This window comes from Schistocerca gregaria, chromosome 4 (genome assembly GCF_023897955.1).
Source record: "Schistocerca gregaria isolate iqSchGreg1 chromosome 4, iqSchGreg1.2, whole genome shotgun sequence".
NCBI lineage: Eukaryota > Metazoa > Arthropoda > Insecta > Orthoptera > Acrididae > Schistocerca > Schistocerca gregaria.
The window spans coordinates 651953911-651979922 of NC_064923.1; the positions used below are offsets into that span (position 1 = coordinate 651953911).

The 26012-nt window shown below is 40.4% G+C and overlaps 1 protein-coding gene across 1 annotated transcript in view; it reads right to left on the bottom strand.

Moving 5' to 3' along the window:
- Nucleotides 1-26012, bottom strand: part of LOC126267391 (papilin) — a 1111154-nt gene that overhangs the window by 220622 nt on the left and 864520 nt on the right. Inside the window, exons 5-7 of the mRNA XM_049972582.1 lie at nucleotides 22314-22396; nucleotides 15729-15879; nucleotides 9272-9395 (exon numbers count right to left, since the gene is read on the bottom strand). Of these exons, the coding sequence (XP_049828539.1) occupies nucleotides 9272-9395; nucleotides 15729-15879; nucleotides 22314-22396 (358 nt within the window). The remainder of the gene's footprint in view (nucleotides 1-9271; nucleotides 9396-15728; nucleotides 15880-22313; nucleotides 22397-26012) is intronic.

The window sequence follows — 26012 nt, forward strand, 5'->3', positions numbered from 1 at the left end:
ATTCAGTTTAGTCATTAATAATATTTTTTCCTTCACTATTTACAACAGTCTGCCAATGCTGGGGAACCTTTTTAATTCCAGCATTGTAGAGATAATGTTTTTTTGAGGCAAAGAACTCATCAACCCATGTTTGGAACACATTTTTAACTGCAAGGAAGTTCCTTTGAGGTTGTTTAATAAAGAGCAGAAAAGGTGAAAATCTGAGGGCACAAGATCAGGTGAATAAGGTGGGTGTGGAATAACTTCCCAACCCAACTCCTATACAGCATTTTTTGTCAGTCTAGCAGAATGCAGGCAGCCATTATCATGGTGTAGTACATCTTCACAGAGACTTTGTGGTTATTGGTCTGGGATTGCATCTATAAGATGTCTCAGCTGTTGACAACAAATGTCAGCAGTGAGTGTTACACCTTGGGAAAGCAATTTGTAGTACACCATGCCATCACAATTCCACCGGATGCATAATATTATCTTTTCTAGATGTGCACAGCTCTTTGTATGGGGAGCTGCTGCTGTATTTGGGCTCAACCATTCCTTTCTTTCCATTACATTATCATTAAGACATCATTTGTCATCGCCATGAATGATACAAGATAGAAATGGTTGGTGTTGTTCATGAGCCAGGTGATGGCGAGCAAGCAGAACAGCCCATATGGCCACCTGCTGATTTTTGTGATTTTGGCTTAGAGCACGCAGTACCCAAACACCCAGTTTTTTAACCTTTCTCATTGCATACAAATGTCACACGATGGTGGAATGATCACATTTGCCAATTCTTGAATGCACTGACATGGATCAGTGTGGATTAATGTGTTTAAACAATCTTCACCAAATCCCTAAGGTCTTCCTGAACATGCTGTGGTCAGTCCAGTAGCATTAACCCCATACATGGCACAAATGTTTCTGGCTGCTTCCATGGCTGTCACCCTTCCACTGAACTCAAACAGAAGAATATGTTGAATGTTTTGATTTTTCCACCTGGTACTCCATTTTCTAGCATCCACAGATCCATCACTATCTCCAAATGACAAAATGGAAATTGAAATAGCAACAGTGAACTACAAATAAAAAATGACAATTGATAAATAAACCAACAGCAACTAGAATTCCCACATGCAAAATGAAAATGCTAAGAGCTTATGCACCAACCAAATAGTTGCAGCATTTTTACTACAAAAATTAATGATCTGAAAACATACATCTGGCAAGTGACTGGCTGATTTCAAGTCAAATGAAATGGCAACAGTCAATATAAAATATGTCTCACTAAATATATTCCAGAATCCAGTTACACTTGTACATTACCTCAAACTTACTATAGAATGTCCTGTACTATTACACTGACCTAAAAAAAAAAAGACATGGCAGGATGCCAACATAACTTCATACATGTACACACCACTGGTAAGTATTGAATGATTAAAGCTGCAATTCTCTGTGACAAGTAGAATGATCACCAGCGTGCATTAGTGTCTTTCATTGTTACCAGACCTGGTTGGATATATGAAATGATTGTATGACATTAGTTGGCTGGGAGGATCTATCTGGGTTTCTTTGGCCACCTAGTGCAGTTGGTAGGGCATACAAAATAATTTAATTGGATACATAAAAAATCGACTCAGCAAGTGGCGGCAGAACACACAAATAAAAGAAGGTTGTGAATGGCAAGCTTTGGGAGCCAGTGTCTCCTTCTTCAGGCAGGAAGTTTGAAGGGGAAGGAAGAGGGGTGAAGGAAAACGACTTGAGAGGTCTAGGAAAAAGGGTAAGTCACCCAGAATCATGGGTCAGGGGAGACTTACTGCACGGGATGAGATGGAAAGGACATGAACAGAATCAGATGCCATGTACTCATGTGGGACAGTGTTACCAACACCTGACAGAGATTGTATGTGACAGTGGCCCGTTGTTTGACTGTATAACAACATGAGGGCAAGCATACTTGTCATCAAGGTTCCAGTTGACCATGTCTGACCATTACAGGGTATTGTTTGCTAGTGCATTGTAACCGCTTCACATCAGTGCCTGCATCCAAAAACATTCTATGTTACCTGGATACCATTGGTCACAGACTAGCAGCAACCTGAGTAGGGATTTAACATCCTAGGCACAGGCTGCCATTTAGATCACAACCCAAACAGTTGTGTTTGAAATTGTGATGTGACCAGGAAGCACGGATTACTGATTAATGGTGTTGCATTGTGTAGTGATGATTTGTGGTTCTGTACTACCCCAGATGACCACAGTCATTGAGTGTGGCAGAGACCTGGGGAGAGGTCCCATTCTTCCAACATTTTGGAGAGGAGCCATTGGAAATGACTTTGGGTCAAAGCTGGTAGTGAGTGATAGAACTATGGTGGCACAATGGTATATGTCACAGACATCCTGCGTCCTCATGTGTTCCTCTTGTGTGACCGTTTCGTGGTGCTGTTTTTCATCAGCATAATTCTTGTCCACATGTGGCAAGGTCTCTACAAACTATCTGCATGAAATTGAGGTACTCCCTTTGTCAGCAAAATCTCTTCATCTGCCCCAATAGCACCTTTGTGGGACTAGCTCAGATATCAACTTCATACTGGTACCACTACCCAAGATATCAGGAGCCAGGATATCAAGACCGGCTTGCCTCAGTTCTCATCCAGAAATGGCACATGGTTATGAACTGTCTGCATGATGTTGAAAATGAAATGTCGTGTGACGAGGGTCTCCCATCGGGTAGACCGTCTGCATGATGATAAGATACACTCACAGCCAGAAAGGTTCCCCAATCAGTTCCCAATATAGTTTGTGTGGGATCAGCTTGGTACTCAATTCTGTTCTGGTGCCAGCATCCAGGATATCAGGGATGAGTTACAATAGTTGGAGGGCAGCTTGTCTCAGGAGAGGCTATAGCGGCTTTGCAATACCCTTCCCAACCAAATAAGTGCTGTCATTTAGGCCAGAGGGGGTGCAAAGTCATACTAATAACTGGCTTTTTACTGACAATTTCTTTTTAAATTTGACTCAGTTTTGTGCTGACTGAAATATCACATATCCTCTCAACTTGTGAATTTTTATTACATTTCCTCCTCCCTTTCAGGGTGCTTCACTTTATGTCAGACAGTGTGCATATTAAACTGATCTGTGTAATTAAGTGCTTTCTCCATGGGAAAACATCCAATATTGCATGATATATCTTGAAACAACTACACCATTGCACAGACAGAATGGGAAATGAGCACTTTTCATTGCTGAACACTTTTTAAACGAATACTAAAAATTAATTTCATTTCAGCAGATGATCTAATTTCTGGATGAAAAAATTACTGAATTGCATCTGATTTATTGGTGTTTTCCTACCCTCCCCCCCCTCCCAAGACAGATTGTCAGAATGCTTAAAAGTAGGGACAGTTGTTGCAGCAGCTCTACCCTCTTACTTCTTTTTTTACTTTTGTAAAGCTGTCTAACAGACATGCCTCTATGGTTTCTAGTACATAGACACTTGTGTTTATTAGTACATATGACTTTTTTTAAAAAAATTATTTCCAATTAAAAGAAGATATTTCACTTATGAGGGTATCTAAGTAAATTTTGCCATGCATTAAATGAAATTCAGAACAACTTAAAAGATGCTCACAAATACGGCAGATACACAATTTAATATGTATCACAGACCAGTTTAAATTATAACAGCTCTACTCCTTATTTGGTGACTGACAGGAGTATTAAACTGGTGGCAAATTCTTGTAGTAAGATAATTTTTAGATCCATCTCCCACAATTACATGTACAGTAAAATGCAGAAACTTAATTACAGTACAAGAATGTGCTGAGATTATCATTATCATTTTGTATGATATGCAGGTAATTCTGCCAAGGCCATAAGAAATGCCATATTTTACATCTTTTTTTTTTAAGATAAAGGTTTTTTAATGGTGAATTCATGTATGAAATTGATAAACACAAAATTCAGCATACATAATGTAATTTCCATTCAAATATATGCATAATAGGAAGTTTAACAGTCACTCAGTGCCAGTAAAAATATAGGTGTATCTGTCTCAGTCAACAAGCTGTTGAACAACAATGTCAGATTTTTTAGTGGAACTTCACACAGCTGTTTCCATGTTGCAAATGAAAACTTGTTAGCCCCTAATTAAAATATGCTTCACAAACTTCTTCAAATAAGATATGAGTACATTAGATCCACTTTTTCCACCCTTCCAGACTATAGAAATGGATCAGTGGCATTTGTTGAGGACTACTTTATTAACACTAGCTTCCCCCCTGAGAAAAAGCAAAAAACAGTTTAACTCTTGAACAGTCAATTTTAATTTCCACAATAACCAATTTAGTTTTTAACAACTCTCCAACAAATTTCATGACATTTGCCTATTTTTTCTACCTCTGACAACAGTGTATTGGAATTTGCTAAGTTTTCAAAATTTCATGGAAATTTCATTTAGTATACCTGGAAAGGCAGTACAGGTCAACTGACCCCTGGCATAACTCCTTTTTAGAATATTGGTATTCTCATAATTACAAAGATACTTGCACTGCATTTTGCTCTGGTCAACAATGGCTGCCTCGAATAATGATAGACACATTGTCACTAAGGTTTAAATACTAGACACTGTGATGGAACTGCTAATCATATTTCATGTGTTGTTCACCTCATCAGTTAGATAGCGATTTTTTGCCTGTAACAGGCATTTTCGATTATGTCATGTCAGCACGATCTTACTAATAAAGAGGTTGTTTGTGTTCTGGAGTACTTAGATACTGAATAAGAGAATGTTTATCAGATTCGTAGGTGATTCTCTGCCAGAGACAACCCACATAGAAGTTTGAGGAGAAGTCACTATCAGTTGAAGACTACCCATATCAGTTCTTTCCACAACAGTTTCAGGAGTCAGCTGGTACAACAATGTGGATGGCAGTCAGAGATACAATGGAATGCAATGTCACTGAACATGTCACTGCATGTAAGAGGGGTGCTTCGAATGCCATGAAAGAGAAAGGAGAGCCCACTGTATATGCAGCCTCCAAGTGGATGATTCTGAAATCAGTACCTTCAGACATCTTTTTGATGAATAAATGCTGTGTAGCATGAAAAACATACAGAATCAAATGAAAAAAACACACCATATAGACCATGGTGATGGTGGATCTGAAGGCAATGCCAATACCTTTTATGCCAGAGGCACATTTTGTGCTAAAAGTGTTTGCTCAGATGACCTTTGGTCAAGTTCTTGGAGACCTAATTTTATCAGGGATAAAATGAGAAGAGACAGAGTCTGTGAAGTTATCAGAGTCCTCCACTTAAATGAGAACAAGAAAAGCAAGATGCGTGACAACAGACACTTACCTCGCATTCCTTCAGCTTGCCAAGAAAGTTACACAGAAAAAAAATGGCATTAGAGGGAACAATATTTGCTGAGAAATCGCCATGTTTGTGTGAAGAAGAACAGTTCTGACTTACATTCCACTGTGATCTTGAAGAAGACTGATAGGCCAGAATGCACTCCTGCAGTGTAGTAAAGAAAGAAAAATAGGAATGTCATTATTCTCAGCACACTACATCCTGAAGCAGCAGTGAGTGAGGGAGGAATGAAGAAACCAGAAAGTGTTACTTCCTATAATGCCAAAAAGTACGATATGGACGAGTTGTAAATATTCAGCTGAGATTGTTTGCAACAAACTGTCAATGCAAGTCTTTTACAATATCGTAGCTATGGGAGCAATAAATGCGTGGATCATCTGCAATTAAATAACCAAAAATAACATGTAGAGGAAACTGTTCATTCTTCAGCTCCTATATGAGTGCAAGAATGGGAAGAAAACAAAAATCAAGAAAGGAGCAAGAAAGCCAATGGAATGAAGAAGAAGCTGTAGGAATTGACAAATCAAATAATTAAAAAAAGTGTCAAACTGAAATGTGTAAAGAAAACAAGATCAACCACATCAGTGAGAAATGCAAATATTCCATCTGGGAGGGATTGTGTATGAAATGTACCAATAACCTGTTCAAAGAGTAATTTCAATGTTTAGAAACAAAAAAGTGAAATAAAAGAAGAAGTGTTAGTAGCTCTAGTAACAGGTAACATTTCTGGGTGAATAAGCAATGTTATCTACTCGAAATATAAATCTAAAAGTTTTATAGCTTCGAGGTAAAGTTTTTATTGAAAAGCCCACATGACATGTAAATGATTGGAAACAATGTAAGTCCTACTCTAACCCTACTGTGCATTTTAATGGAAATCTCATTATGGTTCAAATGACTCTTTCCCGCTTTTCTAGTTGTATCACATTTTCCACAGTTCTACTGTTAATTCATTAGCAAAACATCACAAGAGCATAGCACATGTGAAAGAGTATCATGGCAAAACTGCAAAGTTTTTGCACTATTGTTAAAGTAAAATTGGAAAATTTACGCAGGGTAACATTCACATTTAATATCTGTGGTTTATCTTTTGTAGTTGTAATGTAATTGGCTAAATAAAAAATCTACTCTACAAATGGTGACAGGAGAACATACATCTAAAAGGTATTACAGCTCATAAGCTTTCGGAGCCAGTGGCTCCTTCTTCTGGCATAAGGATTGAAGGGGAAGGATGAGGGGTGAAGGAAAAGGATTGGTAAGCTTTAGGAAAAGGGGTAGAGTTTGGAAAAGTCATCCAGAACCCTGGGTCAGGGGAGACCTACCAGACAGGATGAGAAGGAAAGACTGATTGTTGGAGACTGCATCGGACAAGATTTGAAAACCTGTGAGCTTAAAGGTGAAAAATTTGCTGATGTGCAAGACAGATTACTGCTAAAACATTGTGCCCACAACTCTATCACATACAATGCACTTAGCTGTTCACTCTTATTAACACATGCACAATGTTTTAGCAGTAATCTCTGTCTTGCATATTACCCTGTCTTCAACCTTTAAGCTCTCAGGTTTTTAAGTCTCTTCTGGTGATGTCCTCAACAATCAGTCTTTCCTTCTCTTCCCACCCAGTATGTCTCCCCTGATCCAGATTTCTAGGTAATTTTTCTGTACTCTACCCCTTTTTCGAAATCTCACCAGTCCTTTTCCTTCATTCCTCTTCCATCCTCTTTAATCCTTCTGCCAGAAAAGCTTGAAAACTGCAATACCTTTTACATGTGGTTCTTCTGCTGCCACTTGATGCGTAGATTTCTTTTATCTATCCATTTACATTATATTTTCAAAAACTGATTATCTTTTATAATGGAATTTTAATGACGTCTTCTTCCATATGTCTTGATAGCAGTTCTGATTTTCCCTTGCCCTTTTTTTATATGGATATTTGTGTATTATTTTATTCTTATAGCTTCTGCTTTCGTCAGTTGCAGATTGTAGTACAAACAGATAGTGACACCTAGTATTGGCACTATGGTGGATTTTGTGACCATGTGCTGAGTGTGGTGTTGCTTGAACTAATGAGGCTACTTCTAAAAGGATCATACTGTCTCCCAACACTTCCTTGCAGAGGGAAGGGGAAGGGCAGTGGGGAGCAAATCACTTGTTGCAGCCATCCTGTGCGAAAGTACCTTGGCAGGTAATGTGGCAAGATGCAGTGCAATAACTTGTACATGAAGGCACTCAATCCTTCTTGTAACATTGAGTTTGATTTAGCTGTGGACCAACATACTGTACTTGAAGCAACCCAGCACCTTCCCCTGCAGTACCTAGATGTGTTCTCACCACACTGAATGGGTGTCCAACATGACATCAAAGTAATGGAAAGTTCTGCTTCTTCATACTGAAGTTTCATTAGTTTGCTATGATGTTCCATGAACGGATGATAATCACATAAATTTTTTGTCTGCATTGAAAGTCAGATGCCACTCAGGGCTGAGGCAGTTATGCAATCAGTTGTATCTGGAGGCTTTGCTTGAGGTGCCAGAAGTCCACAGATGTTCATGTGGTATCTGAAGACCATGTGTTGTCTGTACAAACTATGAGCTACAAGTGACAGGCACATCAGCAGAGAAAAGAAAGTAGAGGATTTGTCCCAGCACTGACCCTTGTGGCACACACTTTTTCTCTTGCAATCTGATACAATACCCTTCTTCTCACTAGTTACTTGAGCAAACAGCAAACCTAATGTGAGTCGTTAATGGTCGTTAATGCCCTTTACAGTTGTAAAGCTGTGGATGGTGCACAGTTTTGTTGTATGGGGGTACCATACTTTTTTGCTTCTGTGTTTCCCTTAAATGTGGGATGTACACAGCTGGCCAAAGACAGTGAATGCATTAAAAGAATAAACAAAAGATGAAATAAAATGCTGCAGCAAGCAGTATCGACCCGCATATGACAGATTGGATGAATACACCTGCAACGCTTTATCAGGTTCGATTCCATACGGAAATAGTTGCGCCCAGTGACTATACCATTTCAAGTAGTAAATGGTACACCAATGAGCCACAAATGATGTTTATTGCATACCTAGATTTCAGTCACTGTGTGGTTAACTTCAGTGCAGTAAATGTAAGTTAAAAACTCTTGTATAAGCACATTGTCTCAAGTGAACTACTCATATGAGAGGTTGAGGTCACATATATCCACAAATGTTTTTAATATTTTAACTTAGATTTACTGCACTGGAAATGGCCACACAGTGACCAAAATCTGCAACTGATTGCTGTATGCTTTACTACCTGACACTTTTAATGGATGCAATTTTCAAACACTGAAAATATGAATTACCATTTCCCTAAATGTCATTACTGTTACTAAAATCCTTTTGTTAATTTTCTGAAAGTTTCATCAAGTTTTACAACTTTCATTTTCTCCAGCCTGTACTTTATACAGCAGAATGTTATAGTTCTCACTATTTCCTGTTTATGTAGTTTTCAAATATGAATAGTAACTGCTGGTAACAACACATCATAAAGCAACATGCATTGCTGCTAATGTCCATCTACCAATTCACTTTCATTGTTCAGATTGCAAGACCAAAATTTTTGCAGGCATCACTTTATCTTCTGTTCTTTTGGATCATATCTAAGTCATTTACTGACATACCCAGTTATCCACAATACACTGTGTTATAATGAAGAATATAAAGTAAAAGTGTAAAAGTCATGTCCATGTTGTGAATGTAAAGTTACAGGACACAATCAGTCATCTCCTCAGTAATGTGTTGTGTTAATTAGTCCTCTCTGAAATCTTTAACATTGACATCTCATAACAAAAACTGACATTTCATGTGTTATCACCAGTTGTGTGACAATATTACTTGAAATCCATATCTACAGTTATCACTGGTTATTGACAATCTCACCAACTTGAAGATCATCTGTGTCAATCAGATCTTCGACAGTCTTGCAGCCACTCCCGTCACCACGACATTCTCTGCATTTGTCTTCTACTGCAGTTGAGCCCAGCAACATGTCACAGCCAACAGGCTAGAAAGCAGTATTAACACAAATGTATGGCTGCCTCAACAATTAACATATAAAGATTTATTTCACTAAAATTAGGAATAAAATAATAATAACAAATATAATTTCAAACACCAAAATTGAATATCCAAGCAACAGGAATTAAAATATAATTAAAACAAATATTTAAAAAATAAAAATTAAAAGCATCCTTCAATGTAACTAATTATTACATAAATAAACAAACTATATAATTTATTTTACAAAACACACACACACACACACACACACACACACACACACACACAGATGAGCTTAAGAGCGTGTTGGTCTGCCTTTGGAACACAATACAGCAGTAGTTCTGAATGACATGGATTTGACAAGTCAGTGGTAGGTGTTTGCAGTTGTGGCACCAGATGTTCACATGTATGTCACACAATTCCTGTAAATTAAGGGCCAGTGGCTTGGGAATGTAGAGCTAGTGACCGGTACTTTTCCAGATGTCTCACATCAGGTTCAGATCAGGTAACTTTGGTGGCCAAGACATCAAACTGAGTTTACTACCATGATTTTCAAACAACGGCAACATGATTCTGTTCTTGTGATATGGACAGTTATCCTACTGGAAGAAGCCTTCGTCATTGTGGAACGCATCAAGCATGAAGAGATGCAGGTGGTCCACAATAAAATTCACCAAGTGCACAGTTGTTCTTGTGCCTTTAATTACTACTGCAGGTCCCATGGACACCCTATGGCATAGTGCATGTTTTCAGGTACTGTTTGTCTAGATGATGATGACACCTTCAGACAAGACTGTCAACTCAGTGTAACAAAAAACGATTCATCAGTCCAGGAGAAACATTTCTATTGATTCCCAGCCCGATCTGGTGAACTTGTGCCCACTGCAATAATAACTAACAATATTGTTGGGTCAACATGGGAACATGTAGGTGTCATCTGCTGTAGAGCCAATTAAAATATATGATGTTCAAAGTGATTATAATTAAAGGGTAACTTTCAAAACACTGTAGAAATAACACCACTAGTCAGAATGACGTCAAACTGCAACTGAATATTATCGGAGAAGGGGGAAAACGTATGGCAGAAGAAAAAGGTAGTGAGAAAATTGATCAATAGATGGCACTGTATGTGTCAGAATAAGCAAATTAAACCACTTGTCATGCACACGACCCACTGAAGTTGGTACACGGCTTTTCCTCCTTTTGCATCTGCGACATTCGCTGTGACTGTCTCAATACAGGGTCACACTCTGCTTGTAAAGCTGTATTACAAGAATGATGACTGTGCACATGTCACTCTGCAGAAGCTCCGGACACTGAAGGGTTTGAAAAACGCATTGGTTCGATGACTGCTGTAAGTCTGGAGAAAACGATTCGGAAATTTGAAAAAACGGGTTCATTTGGTGTGCAACCTGTAGAGGGAGGAAACGGATAGATTCGACGTCAGTGGAAGCAGTGGCCACAGCAATGCAGGAGGAGATTAGTGGTGTTGTGCAAATGTGTAGTGCATGGAGAACTGCCCGAACACTGGACATACCTCTGAGCATGGTGAATAAAATCCAACAAAACATCCTTCTTTTCTATCCATTCAGAATTACCCATGGGCACAAGTTGCTTCCTGTTGATCTGCCAGCAAGAGAGATCTTTGCTTTAGAATTTCTTGCTCACATGGATGTGGACAATGATTGGCTGTGGAAGATTTTGTGGACAGATGAAGCCCACTTCCATCTGACAGAATAAGTCAATACAGAATTGTCAAATCTGGGCAATGGAAAATCCACACACAAATCAACCAGTACCACTTCATCCTGAAAAGGTCATTCTGTGGTGCAATGTTTAGGGCATCATTTATCATGGGGCCATATTTTTTCGAAGAGACAGGTGCTTCCGGTCCTGTTACCTGTACTGTCACTGGTAAGCACTACGTGTGTCTTTTGCGCAACCATTCCAGCTCTCCAACAGCATGGCTGTGTAGATGGGATCATTTTATGCAAGATGGTGCACCTCTGCACATTGCAAATCCAGTTAAACAGCTGATGAAGTGCTATTTTGGAAATGCTAGAACTATCAGCCGTCTTTCCCTACAGGCTGGCCATCCCAATCACCTGATCTTAATCCACGTGATTTCTAACTGCGGGGCTATCTGAAATATGTTGTGTTCAGTGTTCCAATTGCAAACTTAGCTGCACTGAAGGCACATTCTGAACATAACCCCAGAACTTGTTGCAGAAAACAGTGGACAGCATACTGAACATGTTTTGCGCCAGTCACGTGGTAATTAATGATTCAATTTGATTCTGATCAATGCTTTTTATGCAGTTTTTGGCCTCAGGACAATTACCAATTTTTTCCATCTAATGTGATATGACCTTGTCGTGGTGGATGGGCTTATGTAACTAACAGTATCACACACCTGTAAACCCATGCACAAAGTAGTACAGTTTGTGTAACTTTCAAATAACTTCCGGGAATTCAGCAGTTTGCCTTGAAAATGGCAGGGTGTTCTCCCGCCGAAATATCGGCGGTCACTGAAAGTGTTACCTGGTTGAATTCCCGGAAGTTATTTGAAAGTTGTATACGTCAGGAGAAACTCAGGTCTCACACAGTTTGTGTAATGTCAAAAATACACCTCAGGCATTGTTGTATGATTCATTTGTCATTTGTAGTCGACCACTACTAAATTATGATGCTTACAGTGCCATCTATTGCTACATTTTTGTGACTATTTATTTTTCTTCTGCCATACATTTTCCCCCTTCTCCGATAATATTCTGTTGCAATTTGACATCACTCTGACCAGTGGTGTAATTTCTACACCAGTCTGAAAGTAAACTTTAATTATAATCACTCTGTCAATTTATACTATAGTTACAATCAAAGGATGGGCATGCACACTAAATAACGACACTTATCATTGAGACAGAGACACCACTGTCAAAGCTGACAGTAACATTGGTGCTTGACAGCAGGTTCCATTACTATTGAGAACAACAGTGTAGTCACTCTGACTGAACTGATACTGAATCTATCGAACATTGACAATCACCATCAAATCAGTAAACTCTGTTGTTAACAGGTCATTAGTATATGAAAGTATCTGACAGGTCCAAGAATGGTGAAACAACATGTATGATGAGAAATGTAGTAGGTAGTCATATCTTGTGACAAGATGACTTTGTCCACGTTTGTCCAAGAGAAGATGAAGAATGTTTGATGATTCTCTGTGTCAGCTTAGATTTTGCTGATAGTTGTGCATGAAACTGAGCCAGACACATTGAATTATCACAAACTGTATGTTCACTGGGTTCCACAGTCACTAACATGTGACCACACTATGACACAGGAGATTGTGGATGGTGTTTTGAAGCAAACAAGATGTGAAGCTGATATGTAAGAAATAGAAAAACTCTTTCACATAATCCAAAATAAATTACGTTACAAGTTTGGATGTGATGTTGTTTATACATACATCAATACTTATTTCGATATGACTGCTGTAATACAATTATTGTTTACAGTCTGTGGTTGGCAAACATTCCTTCATTCTCCTCTGCAACCCCAATCTCATTCCACCTGCTTTTCATTATGTTTTGTGAGTCAAAGCTTTCCTCACTGTTAAGAAATTACTATGCTATCAAACCAGATGTTTCCATTTCATTATCAAATAAAGGTAAAATGTGAATGCCATGTGGCTAGGGCCTCCTGCCAGGTAGACCCTTCGCCTGGTGTGAGTCTTTCGAGTTGACACCACTTCGGTGACTTGCTTGTCGATGGGGATGAAATGATGATGATAAGGACAACAGAACACCCCAGTCCCTGAGTGGAGAAAATCTCCGACCCAGCCGGGAATCGAGCCAGGGCCGTTAGGTATGACATTCCGTCATGCTGACCACTCAGCTACCAGAGGTGGACATCAAATAAAGGTGGCATCATTTTTTGATTCATACATTTGATAAATATGACAACATAAAAGAAATATAATCTACAACATGTTCGGTTCACAATGAAGTGTTTTGTTTCATTATCTTTTTAGGTTCCAACACTGTTTACTTTTCTGATTCATCTTGTAACTTCCCCAGTCAGCTTAAGAATTCATACTGTTGATAACATCCCTGATAGCGGCACTTTATAGCATCAGTTAAAAAAACTGAAAGAAATTCTGAACTGAATGCTTATTAGAGGGCAAAGACTTGCCTCTTCAAATATTTTCCTACCTCAGCGTTATGAAGAGCTCCACACCAATGTGAAGCCACATCTCAAGGAAAAGAGACGTATGTCAAAACTATACGGTACTCAAACTGTGAGGTAACATGCAAATACCAAGGTAACTTCTAAATTGCACTGTTTAACAGAGGCTGTCGTAAATTTTTTTCTGTAACATACTCAAATTATTGCTACATGTGTTGTTGTTTACAATCCACAATCAATTAAAACTCAGAAAAAAACTGCACATTAATATGTACAACCTCTTCTGCGGTCAGTAAAAGCAGGATAACTTCTTTTCCCAACTAAGGTTGGAGTACTAGAGTACCAGGTAGTTCATTTAAATATCTTCAAGCATTTGTGGACGAAGTTTACACCTATAAAACCACCCACCGCTGGTCACTGGTTTTTGCAGACACTGTTTTTTTTTTGTCTGGTGCTACCCTTGGTTTCCCAGTGGTGCACTATAATGGTTTTGCATAGGTAGCTGTCAATGATTGTGGTGATGGGAGGGTTTGAAGTGGTTGCCCATCATACCTTGGCGGTCACTTGGATTTCTTTCTCTTTCGCATCAATGCATTTTTTTAAGGGATAAAACTTCTACATTGTTCTGCAGTTCTTGAACTTTTATGAATATTAACGAATGTTGTAGAATATCCTCGCATGTTAGGACATTGGAATCATGCAGATCACACTGATCCACACTCTAGTTCTCTTAACCGATGAATGGTGCAATGTAAGTTATGGGGAAAAAATTCATCGAGAATGTGTCCCAGCCTATAGTGAGAAATTGCGCAAGAACAGCTCTGTGTGCAAACAATGGAAAAAGTTAGGTACAAATTGCACAGTTTAACTTGACCCCTGCATGGAAAATGCTGGGAGCAAAATCTTGCCCTCTCCGCGTATCACTTAGCTACTGAGACAATCCACGCCTCCTCCTAGAGCAGCCAGATTAAAGCTTATAAAAGAAAAGAACATGTAATGAGCATCGTGGAAGTGGCACGAAACTTGATGGCAAGTCGCTAGAAGGGCCAGATGCAACTTCTTAGCTTATTTTTATAAGTAATACTAACAATCATTATGCACATTGCACAACACTAAATTCACAATGGCTACTTACTGCTGTGCCGCACAATACTACGGTTGGTGGCGAGCGGAAGCATTCCGTAGCAGTATGAAGTCAGCCGACTTTCACAGATCAGAGAGGGACCAAGATGAAGTGTGTGTTCTGATGAGGATTCCTCGTAGCATTTATGATAGTTTATGTGCGACATATTTACATAACCCATCAAAATATTTATCACAGACTTATACTATGAACATAAACATTAGGTTTCGCGGAAAGTAAATATGTTAAACCCTTATTTGGCATTCACATTCGTTGGCTTCTGCAATTCATAACCAAATCATGACCTTTCAATCTAAACCAGACCTTCGGCTACTGTACAGATCTCTTTATCATTACAACGAAGATTTCATGGAGGGTCCAGAAGCACTCTGTAACTCAACAATTTTAAAAACAAAAAATGATGTTGGTAACAAAAAAATACCTGCAGAATATGATATCAAGGCACGAAAAATATTTAAATACATTGTTACTCTGATTGACCAGGTTGGAAACGTAAATATTCCGACGGAATTCCCAAATTCGCTCAATGTTTCTGGTACGCACTTGCAAAGATGCTTCCAAATAGCGTCTTAGAACAGTAATATTAACCGGAAAAGAAAAGGGCTAGTCAGTATTCACACCATGAATTCCATTCTTTTCTACTAACATGCTATTGAACTTCAAAAGGCCCTAATTCGCGGTAAGATTAGCATACACCTATAAAGCACAATGGTAAACTTCCCAGTGCAATGGAATGAACTTAATAGAACCGCGTTTCTCGCAAGGACACATGTACATACAGTACCAGTAGTGCAGCACGTTTACATGATGGGCAACCACAGAAGCAAAACATCCGAAAACAAAAACACCAAATGTAGTTTGTACGAATATATTTCTTATAAGTTAGAGATTACACAAAGGAGAAGGTTAATTTCTCGTGTTTTTGTAACTCAGAAAACAACAGGGGAAAAAGACCAAGCGAGGTGCGTGTTTTTCAGCTAATTTACGCTAGAATAATACACTTACTAGGCACTGGCCTTCAACGCAAACGTCCAGTTTTTCATCATTGCACCTCGTCCCGTCGATCACTGCCTGTTTATGTCGGTAATAAAACCGCTCCCCGCGAGGCATGCAGTTCAGTTCACAAGGGTTGGCAGCCTTGGTGTACGGCACCCACCTGCAACATAAGGCAGTAACATGAAATACAGTTTTTTTTGCTGGTGGTACAATGCACGTTATGAAGGAAACACGGCTACAAAAGAAAGAACTCATCAATTAACATGCTTCCTAAAATAGGCACATGGTTTAAACACCAAAGCAAACCAGAACAAAAATAAGATCTCGTCGTTCGGTCTGTAACATGGTAGCAAACAACCGAAAACGATCAATACTACCATACATAGGGTTGCCAGATCCGAAAATACAAAAATGGACTCAGTGTTATGTTTTGCTGGATATTTTGCCCTTAGAGCCAAAATTCTTATTTCAAATAGAAATAAAGTCAGCTGGGCATTTTAAATCATTTATTAGTCATCAGTCTATAGCAATATTAACCTGAAATGTGTTTGATCTTAAAAGAAAGAACAACAGAAGAAAATAGTAAGTGGCCTTACAATTTGGCCATTATGATAGTAACTAACTTCCCTATCTTGTTAATTGCCCAGTCTTGTCCTTATGGTAATCTAAAGTCAAAATAAACTAAGTCCTTCATTTTACAAAACAAACAATAAAGTCAGTGCTGATGTACATGGGTACCAGTACACCATGCGGCAGTGAGGTTACGAGAGTGTTCATAGAGGCCTATGACAAGACTCTCTGGAAACACGGTGCCAACCATGGAGGTAGAATATTTTTACCTCCATGCTGCCAACGCCCTCTCAGCCACCAATATTTAGGATCGCTGCTGCGGACCAGAGGGCCAGTTTAACCAGTTAGTTAGTCGTTTAGTTCGAGCCTTTTACGCCAGTTAGTCTGTACGCTGTGGAATTCCAGCATGTCAGCGAGACAGAGCCGCAGACTTAGCCTCTAGCACAGAGACAGGCAGCGCCTTTTAGTAAACATAGCGGACTTCAACAACATTGAGGCTACGTGGACTACACAGAAAAGAGCTTGTACCACAGCACTTAGAAACTGAAAGTTAAGTAGCTCTTTCTTTATGAATAAAGAACCCAGTTATTAATTGCGTGTAATTTGTTTTATAGATTGAGGGGAGACGAGATGGTGGGGCATGTTGACATCGGCTGGACGGCACCATTTACTTTGCCTCGCCTGCCCTGAACTTAGCGCGGTTGTGAGTGACACTATATGTTAGGCTTCTGCCTGCTGTGAAGAAAAACATAGGACACAGACATAAGAATGGAACTGGTTGGTACATCTACATATCCTGAAGGTATATCTCTTTATTCCTTCTGATATTCATTCCACAAGCTTTGCAAGCAGTGCGTTCTCTGCTTCATCGCGAAACTGCCTAAGAATAACCGGATAGGCCGGACGTGTATATATTTCGCCGGACACGACCGCAAAAAAACGGTTACGTGCGGCAACACTGACCATACAGTGCTCATACAACAGTGTTCATACATTTATGTCACACCTCAGCTTCCTACCTGTAGTTCTCAAACGGCAGAAGTCGAATAACATTGGGCCAATGGAGTACCCGCGTAGCTGGTTGGTTCAAATGGCTCTGAGCACTATGGGACTTAACATCTATGGTCAGTCCCCTAGAACTTAGAACTACTTAAACCTAACTAACCTAAGGACATCACACAACACCCGGTCATCACGAAGCAGAGAAAATCCCTGACCCCGCCGGGAATCGAACCCGGGCGCGGGAAGCGAGAACGCTACCGCACGACCACGAGCTGCGGAGAAAAGAGGAGTTATCAATTGTGCTGACGCACTTAAGAACTGATCCTCATCAGCATGTACTTGGCGAGGCACGTAGGTCTCATAAGAGAATTATGACCAGACATGTGTCACTCACGGTCTGACTGGAAAGCTGATTATTTTTAAGCAGCAGATATAATTGACATAATACTAGGCTTATGTAGATAGTAATTAGTTGACACTGCAATTGCTGAAGATCTAGAAGTTTCTTCCAACGGATTTGTAATTTGGCATGCTTTTGATAAATTTGTAAACCTCATGTTCTTCAGTTTCCTTATCGAGCAGTGAAGACAAAAATTTCCTGCTTTTTTCGGATTTGTTCTTGAACTATTGTTATTGTTATTTATCCCCATATCACTGTTCAACTTAGTGCTCAGCTGAAGCTGCTTTCGTGTTAGAATTAACATTTCTAATTTCAGAAAAGTCTCTCATGCTTCACTTCTTAGTTCTGCCATTCCAGCATCCTCAGCTTTTTGGCTTTCGTATTTGTCATCAACTTTCATTTTAGACGACGTAATGTTTGCCCAAGTCGTGAAAACTATACAGGGTGTTACAAAAAGGTACCGTCAAACTTTCAGGAAACATTCCTCACACACAAAGAAAGAAAATATGTTATGTGGACATGCGTCCGGAAACGCTTACTTTCCATGTTAGAGCTCATTTTATCATTTCTCTTCAATGGAAACACACAGCAACAGAACGTACCAGCGTGACTTCAAACACTTTGTTAGGAAATGTTCAAAATGTCCTCCGTTAGCGAGGATACATGCATCCACCCTCCGTCGCATGGAATCCCTGATGCACTGATGCAGCCCTGGAGAATGGCGTATTGTATCACAGCCGTCCACAATACGAGCACGAAGAGTCTCTACATTTGGTACCGAGGTTGCGTGGACAAGAGCTTTCAAATGCCCCCATAAATGTAAGTCAAGAGGGATGGGGTCAGGAGAGCGTGGAGGCCATGGAACTGGTCCGCCTCTACCAATCCATCGGTCACCGAATCTGTTGTTGAGAAGCGTACGAACACTTCGACTGAAATGTGCAGGGGCACCATGGTGCATGAACCACATGTTGTGCCGTACTTGTAAAGGCCCATGTTCTGGCAGCACAGGCAGAGTATCCCGTATGAAATCATGATAACGTGGTCCATTGAGCGTAGGTGGAAGAACATGGGGTCCAATCAAGACATCACCGACAATACCAGCCGAAACGTTCACAGAAAATCCGTACTGATGACGTGATTGCACAATTGCGTGCGGATTCTCGTCAGCCCACACATGTTGATTGTGAAAATTTAAAATTTGACCACGTTGGAATGACGAAACTAAAATGAACTCTAACATGGAAATTAAGCGTTTCTGGACACATGTCCACATAACATCTTTTCTTTATTTGTGTGTGAGGAATGTTTCCTGAAAGTTTGGCCTTACCTTTTTGTAACACCCTGTATAATTCATGTCAAAAACATGTAACGTTTGTACGAGCTAATATTAGAGTTCTGTTTTGTTGGAAATTATAAAAGAAAAATTCAGAACAATATATTTATTAGTAACTAAAATTATGACAACAAAAAACTATCATAAAACACTTCAGGTTCATAAGGAGCAATGGAAATTCTCCGACGGCGCTGCTAACTGACTGTGTAGAAATTGGTGATAAACAACATCGGGTAATTTACAACTATTAGGTTGGTGCGTAAGTTCATATCATTTCAGTTTTGCATTTTGGTATTACGTGTTCTATGGGTTTATTTATCGATTTTCATTTTTCATTTGTAGTTCATTGTTGCTTTTTGAGTTTACGTAGTGTCATTTTGACATTTGGAGATAGGGAGTGGAGCTGTGGACGCTAGAAAATGGGAGTACCAAGTGGAGAAATTCGTGCATTTCCGACATATTCTTCTGTTTGAATTCAAAGGAGGGGTGACGGCTGCGGGGGCAGCCAGAAACGTTCGCGCCGTGTGGGGATAATGACATTGGACAGAGCACGCCACGTTCAAGAAATCTGTGGGGTTTGATGAATATTGTTTAAATACATTAATTCGCTGTGATACACGTCAGTGCATTCGAGAACTGGCAAATGTTGAGAACTGCGATCATTCCACCATCGTGAGACACTCGCGTGCAACGGGTAAGGCTCAAAAATTGGATGTATGGATACCGCAGGCTCTAAGCCAAAATCACAAAAATCAGCAGGTGACCATATGTTCATCTCTGCTTGCTCGTCATCAACTGGCTCATAAGCTACACCGAGCATTCCTAACGTACATCGTTACTGGTGACGAGAAATGATGTCTTTATGCAGCATATGGAAAAGAAGGGAATGGTTGAGCCCAAACAAAGCAGCAACTCCTCGTCAAAGACCTGAGTGCATTCATAAAAGACGTTGTTACCCGTCGGGTGTAACAGTAGCGCTGTGATGTACTGCGATTTGCTTCCCCGAGGTGTAACAATCACTGCTGACATTTATTAACAACAACTGAGACGTTTTGCAGACGGAGTCTAAGAACAATGACCCATATTTTCCGCTCTCTGTCGAACAACTTTCAGTGAACTTACTTTCTAGTTACCGAGCGAGGTGGCGCAGTGGTTAGCACACTGGACTCGCATTCGGGAGGACGACGGTTCAATCCCGTCTCCAGCCATCCTGATTTAGGTTTTCCATGATTTCCCTAAATCGTTTCAGGCAAATGCCGGGATGGTTCCTTTGAAAGGGCACGGCCCATTTCCTTCCCAATCCTTCCCTAACCCGAGCTTGCGCTCCGTCTCTAATGACCTCGTTGTCGACGGGACGTTAAACACTAACCACCACCACTACCACCATCTTTCTAGTTGAAACCTGCGCTCCGAACATGTTCTTCGCCTCAAACCCACGTTATTTCTACAGCCGTAGAATCGAAAAGTTACCCAACGGTTGGCAGGCTATTGTAAATAGTGAAGGAGAATATGTTATTGATGAGTGAAGCCACTGTTATGATCATCTGTTGTGTTCATTAAAGTTACGGAAAAACGCTACGAACTTATACATCAACCTAATACTTCTGTTCTGACTCTTACGGAATTACTGATCGAGACAGTCAAAGTGCTCTGTCTGACAGCAGCTTCTAGGAACAGAAGCAAACAACCATAGTTAAGGAATCCAGAGAATTAAAATTTTTACTCGTTGTTGCAGCCGTTAAGAAATGAACAATGAACGTCAACATGTAGACAGGCTTTGCCACTCTGTGCTGACCTTCCTTGACACTGGTAAAATATCCCGTATCTCAATAAGTGTTTGTCTCCACTCATATGTCTGAAGAGACGAATGGAAAAACTAGAAGAAGCCGACCTCGGGGAAGATCAGTTTGGATTCCGTAGAAGTGTTGGAACACATGAGGCAATACTGACCCTACGACTTATCTTATAAGCTAGATTAAGGAAGGGCAAACCTACGTGTCTAGCATGTGTAGACTTAGAGAAAGCTTTTGACAATGTTGACTGGAATACTCTCTTTCAAACTCTGAAGGTAGCAGGGGTAAAATACAGGGAGCGAAAGGCTATTTACAATTTGTACAGAAACCTGATGGCAGTTATAAGAGCCGAGGGACATGAAAGGGAAGCAGTGGTTGGGAAGGGAGTGAGACAGGGTTATAGTCTCTCCCCGATGTTATTCAATCTGTGTATTGAGCAACCAGTGAAGGAAACAAAAGAAAAATTCGGAGTAGGTATTAAAATCCATGGAGAAGAAATAAAAACGTTGAGGTTCGCCGATGACATTGTAATTCTGTCAGAGACAGCAAAGGACTTGGACGCGCAGTTGAACGGAATGGACAGTGTCTTGAAAGGAGGATAATGGAATGTAGTCGAATTAAGTCGAGTGATGTTGAGGGAATTAGATTAGGAAATGAGACACTTAAAGTAGTAAAGGAGTTTTTCTATTTGGGGAGCAAAATAACTGATGATGGCCGAAGTAGAGAGGATATAAAATGTAGACTTGCAATGGCAAGGAAAATGTTTCTGAAGAAGAGGAATTTGTTAACATCGAGTATAGATTTAAGTGTCAGGAAGTCATTTCTGAGAGTATTTGTATGGAGTGTAGCCATGTATGGAAGTGAAACATGGATGATAAATAGTTAGGACAAGAAGAGAATAGAAGCTTTCGAAGTATGGTGCTACAGAAGAATGCTGAAGATTAGATGGGTAGATCACATAACTAATGAGGAAGTATTGAATAGGATTGGGGAAAAAGGGAAGTTTGTGGCACAACTTGACCAGAAGAAGGGATCGGTTGGTAGGACACGTTCTGAGGCATCAAGGAATCACCAATTTAGTATTGGAGGGCACCGTGGAGGGTAAAAATCGTAGAGGGAGACCAAGAGTTGAATACACTAAGCAGATTCAGAAGGATGTAGGTTGCAGTAGGTACTGGGAGATGAAGAAGCTTGCACAGGATAGAGTAGCATGGAGAGCTGCATCAAATAAGCCTCAGGACTGAAGACCACAACAACAACAATATGTCTGAAGAATATCTTTTCTACTTTTAACTAGTCCTATCTCCTATACGAATATAGTGCATTTTTAAACACTTCCATATAAAGATAAAAACTGAAACTGTCCACAACCATGATTAAATGCTATAAATTTAACATAATAAACCAATGGTATGAGATTTATCACAACAGTTTTGATGCAGTACAGTGCTGATTGAAGGCAAAGTAAATTCCTTAAGCTGCTTGCTTGTACTTACGTAAAATATCTATTTTCAAAAGGCTCTGCGTCGAATTGGGAACATTGTTCTGCGCGGAAGTCTTTGGAGTCTTCTGGACAATCCTGTGAATAAGAAGCATTAATTCAATATACACAATTCAAAATGATCACACATTACTTAATACTGCCCTCAGGTGTAAACTAAGCTGTAAGTGACCGTAAAATATACGATTCTCTTCATAAGTTAGAGCTTCGTAAATGTGAAGACTAAGGCATAAGAAAGTTATTGGGAAATATCCAACAAAACTGGTGAAAATTTGAAAAAAAATCAAATGGTATCTCCATTCTCTTACATCCAAATTATTTAAGAATTGTGATTAAATACAACATTGACTGCTCAATCGACAGCGGGAAGTCAACACTGACTTTCATTCGGGATGATCTACTTCTCCTATGGGCAGAGGAAAGAAAGGAAGGAAGATTGAGTTTAACGTGCCGTCGACATCGAGGTCGTTAGAGACGGAGCACAAGCTTGGGTCATGTCAAAGATGGGGAAGGAAATCGCTCGTACCCTTTCAAAGGAACCATTCCGGCATTTGCCGCGAGCTATTTAGGGTTTGAACTGTCGTTCTCCCGAAAGCGAGTCCAATGGGCTAACCACTGCGCCACCTCGCTCGATGAAGAGGAAAGACTAGGTCTTTTACCTCGCTTTCGGAACCATCGTAGCACATGAAGGGAGTTATTTATTGATATTTAGCCCACTGGAACTCTGTTAGTGGTAGTTAATAATAAAATATATTAGTATATTCAACAATGAATGCAATAATAATAATGCTGCGAAGTTGAATAACGGGAAAGGAAAGTGAAGAGTATCGATCATCGCCTACAGTATTAAGAAGCAAAGGAAGGAATGAAAGAACATTAGGATTTAAAGTCCCGTCAACATCAAGGTCATTAGAGACAAGGCACAAGGTCGGAATTGTTCAAGTCTGGGGGAAAGAAATCGTCTGCGCACTTTCAAAGGAACAACGCCAGCTTTCGCCTGGAGCGATTTAGGGAAATCATGGAAAACCTAAATCTGAACGGCGAGACGCAGATTTTAACCGTCGTCCTCCCGAATGCGAGTCCGGTGACGCAACCACTGCGCCACCTCGCACAGTATTAACCATTGACGCATTTGCCGGAATGATTCGAAAAAACCACACAGAATCCAAATCAAAACACAGTGGCACATATAAAACAGGACCTGAGGGGCTGGGGTTGAAACCGTGAACTTCCCACCTATAATCTAGGCATTTTCTACTTAAGACACTGTCTGGAAGGAAAGGAGAAACTGCCAGTACAGATGAATAAGCCCACCGGCTAAAAGTCTGTCACCAGGCAGCCACGTAGCCTCCACTGCTGGCATAAGTCAGGCCAGTGAATGGGTGTGCAAGTGCCAGCCTGTTGTACAATGTGTCGACGTGGAGAACTGAGAAAATGGCAGAAAGGAGCTATCGTGTTTGGACGTGCCCACAAATGAAGTTGCCCGATTTTTTGCTGTATCAGTGCAGACTGTCCAACGTACGTATGTACAAGGAATGTTGAGCCACTAGTAAAAAACACTCGACCGACACGGACGGGAAACTACTGCCGTGCCCTGTCAATGACGATCGGTTTCAAATCCGACAGTGAATGCAGATCCATCTCAACAAGTTGCTAAGCGTTGTATACGAAATGAACTGCATGCAGTGAACATTTGGAACCGGGTCCTCGTCAAAGGCCACTGCTCACTGCGTCTCATAAGGCAGGGGTTCTTCTGTGAACCAAACAACACAGACTCTTGTCTGTAGGTGAGTCGAGACATATAGATATCTACATTTTCATCTACATCGGTACTACACAAGCCACCGTACGGTGCTTGGTGGAGGGAACCCTGAACCACTACTGGTCATGTGCTTTCATGTTCCACCCACAAATAGAGAGAGGAAAGAACGCCTGTGTATATGCCTCCGTATGAGCCCTAATTTCTCGTATCTTATCTTCATTATCCTTACAAATGATGCAAGGCGTCGAGTACCTGACAGCAAAATGGGGTATTTAACCCGCTTTGTGTGGAGGGTGTTGTTCTAGGAAGGAAGGAAGATTAGAGTTTAACGTTTCGTCAACAGGGTGGTGATTAGAGATGGAGCACAAGCTCGGATTGCGAAAGGATGGGGAAGGACAGCGGACATGCCTTTTCCAAAGGAACCATCCCAGAAATTGCCTGGAGCGCCTTAGGGAAACCACCAAAAACAGCTAAATCTGGATGGCCGAATGGTGATTTGGTCTGCTTCCTGAAGGGAATTCAGCGTGTTAATCACTGCTCCAACTCACTTCATGGGTGTAGTTCTGGCTGGAGAGTGTTCTGTGGTGCTTTGGGGGAGTTTCTCGTGGCATGAATTAAGCTCAATCATTCAGGTTATCATGTACGTGAACTTGGATATATATTTCATCATTCTCTGTGACCAAGTGTTTTCCTTGGTTCTGCATCATCATGATAAGTATGCTGTGGACAGTACCGCCTTCTGATATCGCAACAGCACTGTATGCAGGAAGGCTCACATACGCTCCTTGTTCGACTAATACTCACTGATCCAGTAAAGCAGATGATCTTAATCCCGTTGAAAATGTGTATGACGATTTGGTACACCGGATGAAATGTAGCAGTTAATATCCTCCTCAATTTGATAGCTCTATAGGGTGTAATCATTAATGAGTGGTTGCAATTGGATATGGCGTACCTGAAGAAACTTTGGGACGCCATTCATAACCGAACTGGAGCCTTAATCAAGACCAAGACAGATGCGGTGTTAAAGGGTATTAGCTGATGTCTGCTTGGGGATGGGATTGATTTTTTTTTTTTTGTAAAATATTTGTGCCCCAGATTCGAAGAGGGGTACTTACTTGTCGCCGGCCGGGGTGGCCGAGCGGCTCTAGGCGCTACAGTCTGGAACCGCGCGACCGCTACAGTCGCAGGTTCGAATCCTGCCTCGGGCATGGATGTGTGTGATGTCCTTGGGTTAGTTAGGTTTAATTAGTTCTAAGTTCTAGGAGACTGACGACCTCAGATGTTAAGTCCCATAGTTCTCAGAGCCATTTGAACCATCTGCACTTACTTGTCTTCCGCCCCCCTCACCCCTTCTTACCGACGCAAAATATTCTTTATGTTGCAAGCTTATAGCTCACAAAGGATTTAACTGGTATCATTTCATTTTACTGTATTTCATTAATTTATCACCATCACTTCTGTTAATTTAATAAGCTGTCAGTCACAGTGACGAAATGATGACGGATGGCTAAGTAGGTAAATGAAAAACGTCACTGAATGCTGTCGTAAGCTTCTTCTTCAAGCCAGCTCCCGAACATTTCGAAGGTGGTAAAAATGCATTTGAAAATTTTATCAGAAAAACATCACAACGTCCATCACACAAGCGAAAATTTCATTTGACTCAGACTTTGCTAATCACTCGAAAGCATCCTTTCATAACGGTCGCGACTGAATACAATTAACCAACAATGAAGCCAAATTTTTCTAACTGTTAATGCTACCATCACCCAACTCGTAATGGTTTAACTTGGAGCGGTAGCTGATGGGAGCGACCGGAAAAGATTATGACATATAGTCATATATGTTATGTGTCTGCAGTCTTTTGTACAGTTGGTATGTTCCACGTTTGCCGTGAATATGATCTGTGGAACATGCAGTCCAAACCGACAC